Source organism: Parasteatoda tepidariorum, chromosome 1 (assembly GCF_982258835.1).
Source record: "Parasteatoda tepidariorum strain Cologne lab strain chromosome 1, Ptep-v5.0, whole genome shotgun sequence".
Taxonomy (NCBI): Eukaryota; Metazoa; Arthropoda; class Arachnida; order Araneae; family Theridiidae; genus Parasteatoda; species Parasteatoda tepidariorum.
The window spans coordinates 55741991-55761393 of record NC_141755.1 but is presented as its reverse complement, the minus strand read 5'-3'; the positions used below and the strand labels follow the sequence as shown (position 1 = coordinate 55761393).

Here is a 19403-nt window from a genome sequence, read left to right as displayed (position 1 = left end):
TGCTAGAATAAAGTATGTAATCAATGTGTTATTTTAATTTCTCTTCCCTGACCCTCTTTTGCCATTCATGGAGAAGAGTTTTAGTAGAAATTTCTATACTGCAAACTTTAATTAGTGTAATTATAGTTAATTAAAATATAAGAAAACTAACCGTCATTAGCATTACATAAAGAAGAAAAACACGAAAACCTCCCAAGGTTAGCCAGCATGCCATCTATATGAATATATCTCCCAGATAACCATAATTTTCTGTATTTTTGTATTTAATAAAATTTTGTAAAGTAAACTTGTCTCAATCTGTTGTTATGTTGTAAGTTTTAATGAAAACCAATAAATGCCTTTTCTTTCAAAAATTTCGTTATCGTACTTTTTTATAAATTAATTTCGATTATTTTGATAAATCTTTATATTAAATACAGTGAGCAGTCTCACAAATCTATGTACTAAAATGTAAAATAACATAGAATTGTTTTATTTTGTTGTTTTTAATGATCCATCGAAATGATCTATTATAAAAATAAATTTAAACTGTCACTTCAGCTTATTAGTCGAAAATCTTATAATTTATTTTTACGACAGAAATGATGGTATTTTTTATGAATCCTCAAAACTGAAATGAAAGAGTTACATCAATTTTCTTATAAATATTACTTCTACGTTTAGAAAATTATAAAGCTTATCAAAGATAGTTTTTAAGGAATTTCTTAGAAATAAGTTATACTTTTGTAAGTTATTTATTTGTCCTTTTATTTACGACATTTACAAATAAAATGCGTTCATTACCCACTTTTACCATCATTCTTTGTTATCAGGGTTATAATAATTTTAAGTTAAAGGCTTAAAATTAAAAATGAAGTTCCTTTATTATATAAAGTAATCACAAGATATTATTTGATAAAAATTATTTGATAAAATATAAATACCTTTTAACAAGCAAAAGCTGATAAATAAAATATTTTCGCTTTTTAATAAGTTATGTTTTCCTTTATTCCTTTAAAATAAACTTTATATAAAACTGCGCTTTCAAAATATGCAGTTTAATAAATTTATACTAAATAACTGCTTTAGATCAATAAGGAATTTCTTTTGTATTATTGTTAAATAATATCTTTGGCGATAAGTTTTTAAAGTAATTATAACTGAGTAGAAATAATGTAAGTAAAAATGATGAATATGAGTTTGTGGGTGAAGTTTTAAATGTATCCGAGCTAAATTATTTGAATAAGTTAAGTGATATAATCGGAATTCAGATCTGCCTTAATATGATTTAAAATTTTGTGATAATTAAATCGAATAATTTTCAATTTTGATGTTTCAATTTGTTTGTGACAAATAACAAATAACCCCGGTGTTTATTTTTTAAGATCGAATCATAATTCTAGTTCGAAGTTATTTATACAATAAAAATTGTAGTTAGCAAAAGTAATAATTAAAATGAAATGAGTTTTTAGTGAAGGTTAATTTAGTTCATTCAAATTGCGAAATTCAAATATTTAAGTCTAAATCAAATTTACATAGTAAGCAACCATATTTGCTTAAACAATGGATTAAATGTTAACTTAGTTTCTTAAAGTGGTAGAATTTAATTAGTTTCAAAACGGTGTAACAATCTTTAAGAAAAATTAATTAAAATTAAAAAAAGATTGTGAAAAATATTTGTATTTGAATTGTAATTGAAGGAAGAAAATTAAATACGTAATAAAAAAATAAAATCTTGAACTCAAGGTTTTACTTTAACATAAAAAGTTTTAAAAATTAGCAAATCAATTTTAAAAAAAAATAACAAACTTTATTTGATCTATAGAGAAAATGTAAATTTATTTTTAATGTAGTTACTTTATATGAATTACTTTCATATGACTACATAGTAAAATTTTATAAATTTAAATACTCTGGTCATTATTAGTTCTCTAAATAATCAAATCAAAATAATAAACAATTCAAGATATAATTAGAAAAAGTGCATGTTAAATAAAATGATAAAACTATTTTGAAAATAAATAAAGTCGTTTCAGAGTTAAAAAAAATATTTTTTAAGTTTATCTTAGAAAGAGAAAAAGCTAAGATGAAGAGTGAGTTTCTTCTGATATCTTTTGAAAGCTAGTTGACCCCCGCAGGCTGCAATTCCCCTTCTGTGACAGTGATTAGTTTCGGGTTACTTAACACACGCACCCCCACAAAAAATGTAGAGGAGACAGTGGAACGGGTTTTGGAGGTGCTATATTTTTCGTCCCTATTCGAACCTATCCTTACTGAAGGTTAGAATTGAAATGGAAAGGCCTGCTTAGGTATTCTTTGGCCAAGAGTTGCGCAATGAGCTATTGGCGACGGTCTGGGAAATATCCCTGAGGATGATCCGAAGACATGCCATCACAATTTTGATCCTCCACACAGGGGATGGCACCCCCGCTTCGGTAGCCTGACGACCTGCACGCGAAGTCGAGCACTTTACGGTAGAACAGTTTGAACGAGGACCAATACCGCACACCCTCGGTCCCGACGCAGACTGATCCAAGTGGTCACCCACCCGCACACTGACCGCAACCAGTGATGCTTGACTTCGGTGTTAACTCTTCAGAATTTCTACATTTCCAAAAGAGGTTTTACAGACCATTTTCATACGAAAATAAATAAATAAATCTCTTAAACGAATTTGGTGATTGGTAAAATGTATTTATCTGAGAAAAACGTGCCAATCGGGTTCTTGTTTGCATGCAGTGAGAACGACTCCACAAATAGCTCAAGTCTCACTTAGTAACCAACCAATATTTTATTCAATATTTAAGTATATGTAAGCTACAAACTAACGATTTTTTCGGAATGAAAGCCAAAAATTGATCTATAATCAACAGTTCAGTAAACTTCACCTTTAGTCATTTTAATATAATAATTTACAAATATAATAGTTGAAATGTTGTACTGAAGTTGTAAAAAAAAATATTTAAATGTAGTCCAATAAGTAATTCTTAGATACACTTTTGTTCGGTTTACTACTTCCTGTAATGCCGGTGTATAGTGCATCTTTTGCATTTTCTATTAATTACTTGTTTTGTTCAGATAAGAAAGGTAACGAATGGGTGAAATGAAAGATTCGTTCTCTTGTGAATTTACAATAGCTTCTGACGATGAAAGTGAAGACTTAAATGACAATCCTCCTATTGACAGTTGGCTGAATGATGATACAGTACCCGTCACTTTTTATCGCTTTGATTCTAGCGAAATCAGATGCACATCTTCAAAAAAGCGAGCAAAAATGGTTGGGAAATATGTCATGGGAGATGTTCTTGGAGAAGGTTCATATGGGAAGGTTAAGGAAGTGCTTGATTCTACATCTTTGTGTCGGAGAGCTGTTAAAATTCTGAAAAGAAAAAAGCTAAGAAAAATACCAAATGGAGAAAAAAATGTGGAGAGGTTAAATATTTTAAAACTTATTATTTTCCAATTAAATGATTTGCTAACAGTTATTATTGAATATATATTTGTGATTAACCACATAAGACTTAAAAAATCGGTTGACCTAATTGAGCTCTCCAGGTTATAGCACTGCAAATGGTGACAACAATATAAACAGAATTATAAAGAGGGAGTGGCTAATTATATCGATATTGAATTCTGTGCTTTATTATTTTTTACTTGACATAGATGTAATTTTTACTTTGAAAAGCAGAGAATTATTTCAGTTTTTTGTAGAAGAAAAAAAGCATTTTTGAAATTAAATTGAAATAATAGTGAACATGATATGCGTGTTAGTTTAATAACAAACAAATCTTTGATTCATGCATAATGCTGAATGCTTTTAAAAAAAAAGAATTTTAATGACTGAAAAATGTATCAAATGGTCATTGCTAATGTCAATGGTGAGACATTTTCAGTGAGAAGATTCTATAATTTATAATGATGTTGTGTGAAAAAGGGAAAGTTTTTATTTTAGTTTATGTTTTATATTTATGAGGCATATATTTACCATATTGTTTTAAACTCAAGTTGCTATTTAAAATATTTTATGAGTTCCCATCTGTTTTTATTTTATATTCTCTATTTTTATTTTCAGATTAAGTTTTTAGGAAATAGGAATCATTAATTACTTGTTAAATTTATGCTGTTTCATTTATTTACGGACAGGGTTGCAAAAAACCCCGGTTTTTCAACAACAAAAAAAAAACGGGTTTTTCCAGAAAAACCCAACTTGAGTGAGTTTTATTGGGCTTTTCTGGGATTTTCATGTTTTATTGGGTTTTTTTTTTTTAAAGAGAGGACAGTGATAAGTACCTTATTTTAAAAAGGCTTATTTTAATATTAATAATTAAGTTTAGTTTTATGAATTGACTTAACTTATAGATAATTAATGTGTAATTATTAATTAATACAAATAAATTGGTGCATAAGTGTGAAAAAAGTTTCTTCTGACATCACAATACAAAATGCTATATGTACTCACATTTGAAACTTATTTTAACATGGGATTACTTTTTATTTACATTTATTTTAATCTTAAAAAATATTTGAGAATTTTTTTTTTTTGCTTAGAAAGCGAATCAAAGGCACTGTTTTATCAATGGCCATACAGTCAAATCTTGCCAGCAAGGTGACTCTCCAGTCTCCAAACACAGTTTTTTCACCATAGGTTCATATTTTTAGGCTAGACTAGAGATATATTTCAATAAAATAGCTCTTTAATATAACAGAGGATAAAAAAGAAATAAATTTCAGAAAAACCCATTTTTACTCTATAATTAGAGTAAAAAATCTCAAATTTGCAAACTTTAAAAAATGTAATAATCTTTAGTCTCTAAATAAACTTAAGAATAAATTATTGATATCATAACAAACTGCAGACTTTTCCTATATAAATAATGATTCTTAAAAAGTGTTAAAATCCTAATTATAAGCTGAGCTTTGATGTGAATCATGGCATACATATTTTTTAATTTATATATTTCAAATATAAAAGAAAGCATTTTCCAGTTTTAAAGAAGGTAACCAAAAACTTCTAGCTTGATTAGAACTTGGAACCTACCAGTTACAGTACTGATATGCTAACCATTGCTCTATGTAACCATATGTCATTGACAGTTATCAATTCTAAGAAATGATCGCTACCCCATAACAACATGGGCATCTCAGAGCAAGACTACAGTGTTGGTATAAAAAACTGAGTGTCTCATTTACTGTGGAATCAATAAATACAATATCTACCTTTGCATTAAATGTGGTTGCTGTAAGTGCTTGCAATTTCTATGAAAGACAATTTCATGCACAATAACCCTTTAATTCGTTATATGTATCAAAAATATTAGAGAGAAATTCAATGATAAAAGTTTTAATTTAACTTGTGTAAGATTATAATTTTGATAAAAAAATATTAATTTTTTTTATACAATTATTTTTTTATAGAGATTAAAATTGATTGATATTTTTTATACTTTCAGAGCCTATTTTCAGCATATTAACTTCTTTATGTTTTAGCTTTTGTTACCAATTAGGTTTTTTTTAATGTGTTTAATTTTATTTTTTCAGAGAAGTAGCTTTACTTTGGAAATTGGATCACAAAAATGTTATTAAATTAATTGAAGTCATGAGTAATGAGGAGAAACAAAAGATATATCTGATATTTGAATATTGTGTTTCTGTGTTGCAAGAGCTTTTAGACTCAGTGCCTAAGAAAAAGTTTCCCATTTGGCAAGCTCATGGGTTTGTTACTTTCTTCTTTAAATGATCTTTATTCATTATATTTTTTTATGAACTCTATGTGTTTTATTTATTATCTTAGTTCACAACAGTATTGCAATATTTTTTCCTATTAGTCATTTATAAAAACATTTAAATTTTGTTACAGTTTGAAATTTTTATATAAAGGAATGGCTAGCTATAAAACTTTTAATAAATTAGGTATTAAAAATAAAATTGAAGTAGTCTTAGTATTATTTTATTTGGTTTATGTGACACTGCCACATTTTGTTTATCGAAATCACAATTAATTTAATTATTTTTTCCAATTCCTACTATTAGTTCACACTTTCCCTATATCTTGTTCAAATTTTCGATCATTAATAAAATACTTTTTTCTTCATTCCATCAAGTTCAAATACATTTTTTTAAACTTATAGTGGATGATGGAAAATATTTAATTGGTTTGATGAACGATAATTTTTTTAAGGTATTTCTGCCAATTACTAGATGGATTAGATTATTTGCATGGGCATGGAATTATTCACAAAGATATAAAGCCTGGAAACTTACTGCTTACAAACTGTGGAACTCTCAAGATTTCAGACTTAGGAGTAGCGGAGGTAAAATAAAGTTTCTTACGACTATATTATTGCTATGCATTAAAAAAAACTATCTTCTTCTTGGTCTTGGATACCTAATGAATACCTATTGTTTTCATTGTATGTGCACAGTGATGGTAATAAAGGTTCCTTTATTAAGGAGATATACCTGAATATTTTTATTGAGCTACGTTCAGCTAACCATACAGAAAATCTTGTATTAATCATAAAATCTTATGCTATTTCTAATCTTGTACTAATCTTGTAATATAAATTCAATTTAAATACAATACAGCATAAATAGAAATTTAATTAATGCTATGTTTTTTTTTCTGTGTTGACTATTTATATGTTGTTAGATTTTGAAACATTTCTCACCTTTAATATTTTTGTAGTTTCATATGCTCTTTCAATTTTGTGAACAATAAATTGAAAGCATTAAAATTAACATTTAATTGAAGTAGAATCTTTGATATGAATGGTAAAAATATTACGAAATACTTGGATTGTATTTTAGTAGAAACTTGTTATATGATAATTTGTTTTTATCATCAGCTATGCATTTCAAAAATCCAATGTTGAAATTCTGTTAACTTTCTATTTGTATTTTATCTACTATTTATGTTTCATACATGTAGATTTTTTCTTCTGTTTGTATTTTTTCCTGTTTTCTTTTCTCTCTCTCATATTTTATTTATTATTGTTAAAGAGAATTTGAATTGTTTATGAGTAAAGCCCTAAATTAAACTGTAGTATGTATTTTGATGAAGAATAAAATAATTATTTTTGTTTTGTTTGCCATTAGTAAGAGATCATATGACTGAACTAAAACGCAAATGATGAAATCATAACATTTTATTTTATTTTATTTGAATAATTCATTTGGTTTCAATTTTTAAAATACGATTTTTGAACATCAACAAAAAAGTGATTATTTGATCACTTTTTGCCTGGACCTTACTATGTAATGTTGCATCTACATTATGGATAATTACAACCCCTATTTACATCAAGCCTCAAACTGTGTCGGCTTTATCCCATCTTACTTAAATTATTATGAAATAATATTTATAATTTATAAAAGTTTGCTGACAGTAAGAGTGTGATTTTAATAAACATATAAAATTTTTATCTGTAATGATCTGGTAAAAAAAAATTAATCAAACAAAACATAACAGGGAAGTTTAATAACATATTACAATATGTTTCTGCTATATCAATGAACAGAAAAAGTGGTTTGTTTAGTTAAAGGATTATATTAATATACTTTTGTATGTAAAAGTTTACAACAACTGAAACCTAGTATAAAAATCCGGTAGTAACTGCAAATAAAGGAAATGTTATAGCTTTTTATTTGATGTGGGACAGCTGAATACTATAAACTATGAATATTATAAACTATGAAAATAAACTATGATTTCATATTTAATTAGCATACTTTTTTTTACCTTTCCTTTTTACTCAATATTTTAGCAGATATAATGTACTTACCATACTAATTTCTTTCTTCCTCTCAGTTCATGTTTTTCCATATATGGGATATCTTTTTTTAGGTAGGAAGAAATTTTTAAACGATTCACTTCCTTCTTCTGTAAACTTATGTATTTATTTTGACCCATGAATGTTAATTGCTGAATGTTTAGTAAAGTATTCCGAAATATTTTTTTAGGCATTGGACATTTATATTAGAGATGATACTTGTTTCACTAGTCAAGGTTCTCCTGCATTTCAGCCACCTGAAATTGCCAATGGTGTGGAGCAGTTTTCTGGATTTAAAGTTGATATTTGGTCATCAGGTGTCACATTGTAAGTGATAGCAGTTTATTATTGGAATTTTTGTATGTTTGTCATCTGAGATCTTGAAGAGTTTCTTTGTTGTGAGTTTGTTATAAGATGTTAGCTATTAGACAAATATATGCAAAACTGCAAGCTCACTGTTTATTGGCTCTTGAACAAAAGGGAAAACAATAGTTTAAATATTTTTTAGCTGTGCTAAAGTTATATTTGGTGTGTTTCTTACAAGAATGAAAATTTAAAATTTTTCTATTGTGTTAAACAAGATTTCAGGTACATTTCAACTACATTTGATTTCAGGTACATTTCAACTGTAACTAGTGAATAATTATTAAAAGTATTAAATATTTGAAATCATCAATTTACAATACTTACAAACAAAAATGTTTAATAGTATTTTATTATTATATAACTTGTTGGTGTTATCAAATAGAATAATTAGGAAAATTTAAATATTAAATAATTTTCTCCCCTTGCTAATTTAGATCAATCTAAGGTGTCTATACAATAACAGTGTGGGTGATAAAAGTTGGTGGTTTAGTGAGTTCTAATACTACAGGAAATGACTGTTCTATAGTTTTTATTGACCTTATTTTAATTCATCAAGTTTACTGCGTAACCAAAACTTTACTGATCAAGGGCATATGTTTGCACTTACCAAAATCTTTTTCTTTTTAAATAGGTTATTAATTATCCGCAACAGTTCAAGTTTTTATTTTGGAATTTCAAATTCCAAGGATATGTGACCCCCCAAAGTCCCTAAAATGTTAAATATTTTTTCATTTGTTTCTTTGTTTTTACATCAAAATGAAAAGAGTTCATAACATTTAAGTATCAGATAGGCTTGAACATTGTATGTTCAATTTAGTCACTACTTCCCCCCCCTTTTATTTATTTTTTTGTTATTAAGCATTTACTAGAGCCAAGAATAATCCTAGAAAGCAATTAAATCAGACTTTTTTAAGTTCAAACTGATGTTGACCCTGTAGCTCTGAGTACAACTTTGATATAGAGTTATCTTCACCAAACAAGATTCTATAATGTCATCACGAAACATTCACTTTCTTATACCGGAAATTATTTCTAAGTAATATAGATTTTTGCATCATTAAACTGGCGATAAATCAATCAATTTTTATTGCATGATTAAATTGTCCTTTTTGTTACCCCTAGCAATGTATATTCTATTCTTATTTCTATTTATCAACTATAAATCATGAACTTAAAATTGGTACATTATTATTATTTAAAATATTCTTTAATTTGTTCTTCAAACTTTAGGTTCAATATAACAACAGGAAAATATCCGTTTGAAGGAGAATAATGTCAATAAAATGTTATCACGAAACATTCACTTTCTTATAGCGGAGATTATTTCTAATTAATATAGATTTTTGCATCATTAAACTGGCGATAAATCAATTAATTTTTATTGCATGATTAAATTGTCCTTTTTGTTACCCCTAGCAACGTTTATTCTATTCTTATTTCTATTTATCAACTGTAAAACATGAACTTAAAATTGGTACATTATTGTTATTTAAAATATTCTTTAATTTGTCCTTCAAACTTTAGGTTCAATATAACAACAGGAAAATATCCGTTTGAAGGAGAAAGCATCTATAAATTGTACCAAAATATTGCTGATTGTGATGTTATTATCCCAAGTGATCTTGATTGCCCATTACAAGAACTTCTGCAAGGTAATTCATATTTGGTTTGATTTAGTTTGTGTACCTAAGCTAGCAGTTTTTCTTGAAATCTTTGTATTAAAATTTGTGTTACTATGAATTGAATTGTAATAATTGAACTTCTGTAATAAATTGTGAACTTATGTAACTGTTACTTTTTTTGCATCCTGTTACACTTGCTATAGACCATCAAGAAAATATTTTTTTAAGCATTTTTTTTTCATATTTATTAAAAACTTTAAGCTAAAAAATTAATAAATTATAAATTTTTGTTATGAAACTTGTTTATGTATGGCACTTAATTTCATATGAATTGTGGGTATTCAGATTATTTTCATATGAATGTTTCCTAGTAAATTTTTGTTAGATGAGTTTTACAAATTTTGTTATTAATGAAAATTATTTTAGCCTGAAGTTGATTTAAAAGCAAAATATTATTATTATTACTGATCTGTTTTTAAGTTTATTTATGTTTTGTTTTCTAGAAAACATTCTACCGTAATCATACATTTTAAAGTTAATTAACACGCTTCATTTTTCTATTTTTCCCAAATAAAATTCTGTATAATATGTTTGTTTTGGGAACTTTTCTAAGCATTTATTTATTATTTTATTAATAATCTAAATAAGATAGTAGATAAGAAATAAACAATCTAGTTAATTGAACTCAATGCTATGCTTTTTTTAAAAAAATAGAAAAAAGTATTTTTTGAAAAGTATTTAGTAAGGACACATTGCACCTTATCTTAATTATAGTTTTATACATTTTAAGATTATGTGTTTTGTTTTCCAGGAATGTTGCAAAAGGATCCTGAATGCAGAATGTGCCTTTATGAAATTCAGTCTCATAAGTTAGTGTTTTAAATATTTTTTTAAAGTAGTTTTTGATAACATAAAAAATTTATTATTTTGTATCTGACAACTTATAAATCAGTTTAAAATTTAAAAACAACTTGTAATAATAAACAGGAAATTTTCACCTGGGAAAATAATTTAGCAAATTTATTTCTTGCTAATTAGATTTTTAATATCTTTATTCTGATTTTCTGTTGTTATGGGTGAAGGCTAAATCAATGTTTTCATTAAATCAGACAGATAAGACAGACAGAGCAACAGACGGATAAGAAAATTATAACTGTTTAACTGATAATTAACATTTACTTACCAATAATGTTAATACTTTCTAAGGATTTGGTAAAAAAAAATTTATCGAATGTAAATTAGAATTAAGCTCTCTTAAAAGTCCTGTCAAAATTTTTGACTATCAACTCCAGAACTATGGTTGAATCCTTTGGTGGCTCTAAAGATTTAGAATGTATTAACCTATTTTAATTGAATGGTATAAAAAAAGTTTGCTGGCAAAGCAAATTTTATAATAAACAAAATGAAGGGGATGCATGTTTGTGTACATATTACATAAGTAATTGAATATAGTATTCATTAAGTATTAATAAAATGTAATTTCTGTAATGTGCAGAACATGTATCTACAGATCTTAGATTACATTGCAAGGAAATCGAAATTCATGTAAAAATAAACATTTCTATTTGAAAGCAATTATATATTTTAACAAAATAAATAATTCCAACTGAAAAATATTCCGAATTTTTAAACATATATACCTAACATATATACCTTCAGTTTAATTATATCAGTTCATTCATTTTTTGGAATTAACTTTTTATTTTTCTAGAAATCTTAAGAACATATTGGAATAAATTTTATAATTAACAAAAAAATAATAATTTTTCAGATTATTATTTTAAGAAATATCTTTTTAGACATAGCCTATGCCAAACAAATGGAACTTCCTTCGGATATAGTATTAGCAATGCCATAAAAAAAACTTCACATATTTTAATGATTTTTAAATGGAAATCCTAATGAAATGTATGTATTTATGTTATTGTCAATTGGAAAATCATATGCTATTATATTTTTAATTGGAAAATTAATGTTTTACAAATTACAAGCTTTTCATAATACTATTGCAGTACTTTAACTCAAATCTAATTTTTTATGAACCTTGGATTCATTAACACGCAAGTTTGTATTACATCAGCAATCCTTACAAATGTTTTATAGAGTTGCACATTTTTTTTTATCTCCGATTTGTTTTCTGATGTAGAAACTCTTTTCTTTATCATAGATACTTAATTACTCAGAAATCCTCATTTTTCTCTTTAGCTGGGTCAAAAAGCCACCTGCAAAGTTGGGCCAGGGTGTACCAATTCCAATGCGCTCTGATGGAGATTTAAATCGCAACACTACTGTAATTCCTTATTTGAAACTACTTCATGGCTCTCAAGAAGTTTTAGATTATGATGAAGATGAGGATTTATTCTACAAAGTTATTCCTTGTAAGTATTTCGCTTTAATAGTCTTTATTAGGTTTTTTATGCTTTGCTTTCATTAAAAGGTTGTTGTCTATATAAAAAGATAAGCATGTCTCAGTTTGCTTTATTTTTTATGACTGAGCTTTAAACTCATATTAAGCATAAAATATAACTTATACTGATTATGATTCATGTTTTTAGTGTCATTGTCATATTGTTATAGGTATAATGTTTAGTTTCAATCATTTTTGTTTTATACAAGTTGTTGCACACATTAGAAACAATAATAATCCTCTTTTTCTTTTTGTAGAGTGTTATTGATTTTGATTCATTAGTGAACATGAATTGATCTTACTTTCCCATCAATAATATAATTTATCTGGTTTTAAATAATCATTTATGTTTTAATGTAATGAACAAAAGGCATTCATTCCATTGCATTAAATTTTTCTATTTACTTTAGAATTTTCAATCATTACTGAAAAAAAAAAACTGAAATCAGGATAGGAACAAAAAAATGTTTTTACATAATCATTATTGCATGCAGCAAATGGAAATAATAACACTGATGAAAAAAAATTTATAACACTTTAGTGTTAGAAATGTAAGTAAATAGAGTAAGAAATATGCAACCGGTTGTATGAGTTACATTTTGATTTTATTTATAATAGAGATCATAGATATACATTATCATTCAGAGAATCATAGATATTCATTATCGTGATTGAAAATCACTACTAATTTTAAAAAATTAAAAATACAGAAAAAGTTTAAAGAGCCTAACAAAAAAAAACTTAATGTTGAAAAATTAAAAAGTGATCTTAACCATTTGGCTACTAACGGGACTCATTTGTCCCACCATTAAGTATGGCCGGGACATATATGTCCCAGCCTCTAAATTGATAACTGCTGGTCAGAAATATCCCTAATACTAAATTGGCCTTATTTGTGACCTAATTTGTCCTTTTGAATAATAAACGGGTCAAAAAAATCATTTTTTAAAATTCCTAGTCAAAGGGTTAAATTAATTTTAATGCATAGAAGCCATTAAAACACGCTTTGTTTGATATCAGTTCTTCATAGTACACTTGGTACTATTTCCCTGTAAGATCCTCCTTTTTTATCGGTATTGATACACTGTAGAAGAAAGTTCCAGCTTTTGTAATCAAATAATAACTTGTTTGAAATAGTGATATACAAAATAAAAAAGCCTATGTTTAAAATACTTATTGTTTATATTTTGTTAGTGAAATAAAATTATACTTATTTATTTGCTTATCTTCATTGCTTTTGCATTAAAAATAGAAGCAGTTGCAAGTATATTTGCTTTGCTTAATCAACTTAGAAAAATGTATCAATGCTCATTCCAATCCTTATTTTATATTTTAGGAAAAATAATCCTTTTTTGATGTGTATATTTTCCTTGAATGTCTGGAAAACTTCAAATTGTATTTACCATTACAGTGAGTCTTTTAGGCTGCAAAATCTCATGCATAATATACTCATTTTTCAAAAGGCATTAATGAAAGCTTTTTGAATTTAATGCACTGCTGTTCAAAACTAAAACATTAATAAAATTTCAAATTCAAAGGATGATTACATTTTCGCATTTAGTGTAGCAATATGAGTAAGGAATAATATTACTTGATTATTAATGAAATTTAATGCACACATAATTATCTAAAACTTTCACATGTGGGTAAATTTTAATAAATAGCTTTCCTCTATCACTATTAGCTAAAGTGTAAAGATTTGAATTGCTTTGCAGGTAAGCAAGCATCTGCATGTTAAAATTTGATTTTCTATAAGCTTTAATATCTAAGTGTTTAAATATCTAACTTTCTAAGTTATTAAAAGTTTAACTAAATATAGTTTTTTATTTTATTTACTGTAAGTAAGACTTGTAAAGAAATTGAAAGTATAAATGTATAATCTAGTCCCGCAGTGACTAAGGACACGGTTCAAGGTAGAACACCGAAGTCAAGCATCACTAGTTGCAGTCAGTAAGCAGGTGGGTGACCACTTTGATCAGCCTGCCTAGGGACTGAGGGTGAGCAGTATCGGTCCTCGTTAAACTGTTCTACTGTAAAGTGCTCAACTTTACGTGCAGGTCATCAAGCTACCAAAGTAGGGGAGCCTTCTCCTCTGCAGAGGATCAAAATTGTGATGTCATGTCTTTTGATCATCCTCACCGATTTTTCCCAGACCGTCACCAATACCCCTGTGCAGCCTAACGTAAATAAAGTACCTACCTACCATAATCTGGGCTGTTTTATGTAAGCAGTGGTGATTCAGTACATATTGATTTAGATAAATAATAATTTTTAAATTTAACTAATTAATTTCTTCTAATTAATTTCTTTAAATATGCATGTTACATTTCTTAAAAAAAAAATATCTTTAACGAAAATTCCCTCACTTAAACTGAGAATCTAAATAACTCTACTTACTTGAGTGTGACAGTTTTTTTAATTAGAAAATTAATAAGAAAATTGCTAGCACAAACCTATACTACTGCTATTTTGAAACCTATATGTCCAACTGATGTAAGATTGGAGTATGAATTACATATAAGTTTCAAAATATTTGTTTAAAATGTATAATTTGTTCTTTGGAAACTATAAAAAAATCTTCGTATTTTAACCTTGATACTCTAATGCTAAATTCAACTTCAAAAGTGATGAACTGACATGCTCGTTCATTGTAAAACTGCATATATGTAATTGTACTGAAAGAATTTTGATTTTTTTTTATGGTTGTACAGTTAAATGCAATAAGAGAATCAGCTATACTATACTATACTACACTACACTTAAACTGCATTTGAGCTTAAAATAATAAAAATAAATCAGTCTAGTAAAAATTAAATAAAGGAAAAAGTCGAATAAAAATTAAATGCAAAATATCACTAAGTTGCATTTGGATCATGAGAACATGTATACTCAAAAAAGATAAACTCACTGAAAGTAAAACAAAGGAGGTAACAATTTTTATCAGAATTGGAACATTTTTGTGCATCAAATACATAAAAAAAAAATTCATATGCAGTTTTTTTTAAATAATTCAATTGTTATTTATTTATTGGCACAAAGATTTATCTTTAAAGAAAAACTTCCTAAATTTTCCTCCTCATTAAAAATTTTTACATAAAGTTTATACAAATTGTTAAATTAATTTATTTTAATTACTATTCATATATTTTCTTTTCTACACTTAATAACTTTTTATCCAATTACCTATAATTGTCATGTTTGAAATATTTTTCAAATATATAAAAAAATATTTGTGAATACATCCACATATTCTTGCAATTAAATTTTTTTGTAAAAAGGGTTATTTTAAAAACATACTCGTCTTTTTTTAAGTCAATTAAAAACCATGAGAAAAATATGAGTCTATTGTTTATTCTAAGAATACTTGTGTAACACACGAAAAATACGAGTCTATTGTTTATTCTAAGAATACTTGTGTTAAATTTGCTATATATTAGAGTCAACTTAAGTTGGTAGGAATGTAGAAGTTAGAATCTGTAATGTCCTATAGCTAGAATATGGAAGAAATAGTTATTTAAGTTTTAACAAGCGTGATTAAAATTAATTGTTACTGAGAGAAATTATCGATAAAATGAGTAACAAGCATGCTTGGGAACTAAAAACTGGAGGTTCCGCATTTGGCTGACCACCCAACCGGAACATCTCCTGCATTTCAGAGCCCAATGTAAAAAAAAAAAAACAAAATGCTCACAGTAGGCCGGCCCTCTATTAGCTGTCACGCCACTGAGTTTAGTTTGAGAGAAATGATAGATCACAACTTTTAAATTATGGGCTTTTTAATAATTGTAGAACATCAGCTAACTATTTACAGCAATTTTTATAGACAGATAATACATCACATTCATCACCGCCTTTGATAAGTATCTAAAGCTGTTTCGATTTCAGCTACCCAGAAGATGAAATCTAGAAGAAAGTTATATTCAAAATTTTATTTGATGTTTTATTGTGAGGAACAAATGTGTGTAATGATTTAAAATAAATTGAAATAATTTTAATAATTTTGTGAATACAACATCATGACGTAAATAATTTTAAATGTGCCTATGCATTATATAAAATTGCATATACATTATATAAAGGTGTATAATTATTAATTTAAAACAAGCAATTTATGAATAAATTAACAGGAATTAAGTATTTATCATCAATTTTGGTGTTAAAACTTTTAATTTTGGTACTTATGTTCAGTTTCTGTATTCTTCAGTTTTAGCAAATGAGAAGAAGAGAAAATTGTTAGCTCATGTAAGCTATTTTACATTAATCATATGAGCCACATTTAGCAGACCCAGAATATAGTCTTCTTTGTCAGATTGAGGCTTACCATCTATTAATTTTGCCAGATAGAACCTTGTAGGTACCTACATATTTTATTTAGTTTTGGAAAGTTTGCCTGATAAATATTGCCAGCCTTTGATACATCCATTTCATTTAAATTTCTCGTCATAATTTATATTACAAAATGTACTTAGTTATATTCTACATTTCCATAAAATCACAGAAAAAGTTTTGAATTTTCTAGTTTATATATAATGTATGCACAGAAGTTTTATTAATGTTAGGATATTACATTTTTACTTCTAAAGAAATGTAAAACAAATTATACCCTAACTTTAAGCTGACATTTATTCATGTTTTTCAGTAATGAGTGTTTTTAAAAATCTAGTAAAAAAAATTATGTAAAAATATTGAATGTACGTTTCTGAAATTCATGAGTGTAAAAATTTCAAAGGAGATTAAAGTATCAAATTCTTAAAAGAGCTCTGTAGCATTAAGGCAGGATTTTGTTTTGAACACCAGTGCATTCTTATTTTCATTTAACAATATAAAAGATTAATTACTAACCTGAGTGCTTATATTATATTTAGACTTTTTTTTTTTTAATCAGTCATTAAATTTTTTGATATACTAATTTACTAACTGTGAATGAGTTTAATATGGGAAGAAGCATGTGGAAAAATGAGATTTGTTTTTGAATTATACTTAATTTATTGTTAAAATATTAAAATATCTCTAATGTGTAAATGCCATGAATTTTCAAGATTTTAGTATCAAATGAATGTATGTAAATTCCTGAAATGTAATGCATTATTTTAAACCATACACAATAAACATGAATTTTTAATTGTTAAACATGATGATGTTCCTTTAACTGTTCATCTATCTGGAAAAAGTTTCAGGAAAATTTCCCTGCTTCGCAGCAACATTTTTTAAAATTAATAACATTGTGAAGAAAAAAATTCTGTTTGCAATTCAGACAAACAATCACATTTTATTTCAGTTCAATTTCCGGATGAACACTTAAAGGATTAAAGTCAGAATTAAAAAACATATCGATGATTATGAATTTTATTTAGGATTATATTTTATTCACTTTTCTTTGCAGATAATTCTACAGTTCCTACTGAAAGTGATGCAGAAAAAATTGAAATGAAACAATCATGTCAAAGTATTCCTGCCAGAAAGAAGCGTAAAAAAGTAAAATGTGTGAATATTAGTTCATGTAGGCAGTCTTAGTCTTAAAATAATTGGTGTAAATTTTGAGTATTATATTAATACTTGTTAGAGCTATGAAATTTATAAAAATAAGGATTGCAGGATTTCCGGTGTATACAGATATTATAGTTTACAATTTATTCTTGTTAGTTTTTCATATTGAGCTTTTTTGTCTTGTGACAATGTAATACTAAGCAATAATTATGTATGTTGTCTGAAAGCATTTACAAATATATATATATTCATACAGTGTGACTTACAAGCTATGTCAATTAATATTTTATCTAAAAAGTCTTTATCTTATAATAAATGAAAATTCTTTCAAAATGAAGTATGATCCTTGAGTTTAGTTTTGTTATGTTTTACACTAAGTTAATTCACACTAAGCTTGTTATGCTATGTTTCAGAGTATTTTTTTATTCCTGTGATTATATTTTTTTTTGTTCCTTATCCATTTTATTATGCCCTACTAATGTAAGTGTAACTTTTCTTCCATAAATTATTATTATTAAATTAAGGATGGAACTGAATGGAAATTAACTTGATATAGCTATAAAAAGGAAAGAATAAAAAAAAGTATGGCGTTAATTTTTTTTATACCCTTTATTTACTTTTTCTTTTGCTTCCCTATTTCCCTATGCAATTTTTCGCATTTAAAAATTTACTTTCACGCTTTTAAGCGTGAAAGTAAATTGAATTTTTAAGACTTAAAAAAAGTGTAGAGCTTCTCCTACATCTTCTGTTCATATATTTTAAAATATAGATTTAATTTTGGACAAGATTTTTTCTCAACTTCTCATTTTGTAGGCATATGGACTTAATTATGGCTTATGGATCTGATTAATTCATTTCGCAGATAAGAAACAACAAACAACAATTTTGCAAACTCAATAAAAAGATCGGGAAATGCTTTTTATCTTCCTCATGTTTGAATTACCAGGATTAGGGAGGGCAAGGTTCTTCTGCAGCGGAAAAAAAAACCAACCCTGAAACTTTTTTTAAAAAAGAAATATTAAGTAAAGTATTTCATTAAAATTTTAAACAGATTGCAACTACAATTTAATTAAAATCATAATATTAATTGTCAAATCTATTAATAAATATTTTTTAAATAAGTAATATGTTAGGAAATTAAAAATGCAGTTTCTTTTTATGTTTTACATTTAAATAAAATTAGTAAAACTTTATTTTAAAATTCTACTGAACTTCTTAAATATCACAATAAAATTATATATTGTTACTACTAATCCCACATTGTATTCACCATTTCAAATAGCATACTAATTTAATTTTCTTAATCAAATGCTATATATTATAGGGTTTCCACCTAATTTCAGAAAAAAATTCTCTGACTTTTCCAGGTATTTGAGGAAAATTTCAATGTTAATCTAGACTATATTTTGTGTATACCTTGCAATGTTTAATCGGAAAATTTTGATTTTTTTTTTAAATATTTGTTATGTCAAATATTATATTTTGAGAGCCAAAAAATATCATTGAATGAGGATGGAAACATACAAAGGTTACTCTAAAATGAGGAATTTTGACGATAAATTATTGTAATAGATATTAGAATTATTTAAATTGAATCTCAATTACTGAGTACTGTTACTGACAATCTAAGACTGGTTATTTTCCAGGTTTTTGTAAAAAAAAAAAAAAAATTCAACTTTCCCTGACTATTCGCTGCTTTTTAGAGTCAAAATAAATTTCTCTGAGAATTCCAAGTTAACCAATACTTTTAAAAGAGATGTCCTTTTTTCATAC

At 26.5% G+C, this 19403-nt stretch overlaps 1 protein-coding gene across 2 annotated transcripts; it reads left to right on the top strand.

Annotated features, from left to right (window-relative positions):
- The first annotated feature begins 2815 nt into the window (after positions 1 to 2815).
- LOC107448241 (serine/threonine-protein kinase STK11) lies at positions 2816 to 17963 on the top strand. 2 transcript variants are annotated; one of them, XR_015433877.1, is made up of 9 exons: positions 2826 to 3411; positions 5518 to 5691; positions 6158 to 6290; positions 7939 to 8075; positions 9639 to 9766; positions 10548 to 10605; positions 11942 to 12114; positions 13480 to 13553; positions 17527 to 17545. XR_015433877.1 is itself a non-coding variant. In XM_087164620.1 (8 exons), exons 1-8 carry the CDS (start codon positions 3074 to 3076, stop codon positions 17655 to 17657), a joined length of 1272 nt encoding a protein of 423 aa, XP_087020746.1. In that variant the 5' UTR covers positions 2816 to 3073; the 3' UTR covers positions 17658 to 17963. The 2 variants fall into 2 exon arrangements, 1 of the variants encoding a protein (XP_087020746.1); XM_087164620.1 differs by lacking the exon at positions 13480 to 13553 and having other exon boundaries at positions 2816 to 3411; positions 17527 to 17963.
- The last annotated feature ends 1440 nt before the right edge of the window (positions 17964 to 19403 follow it).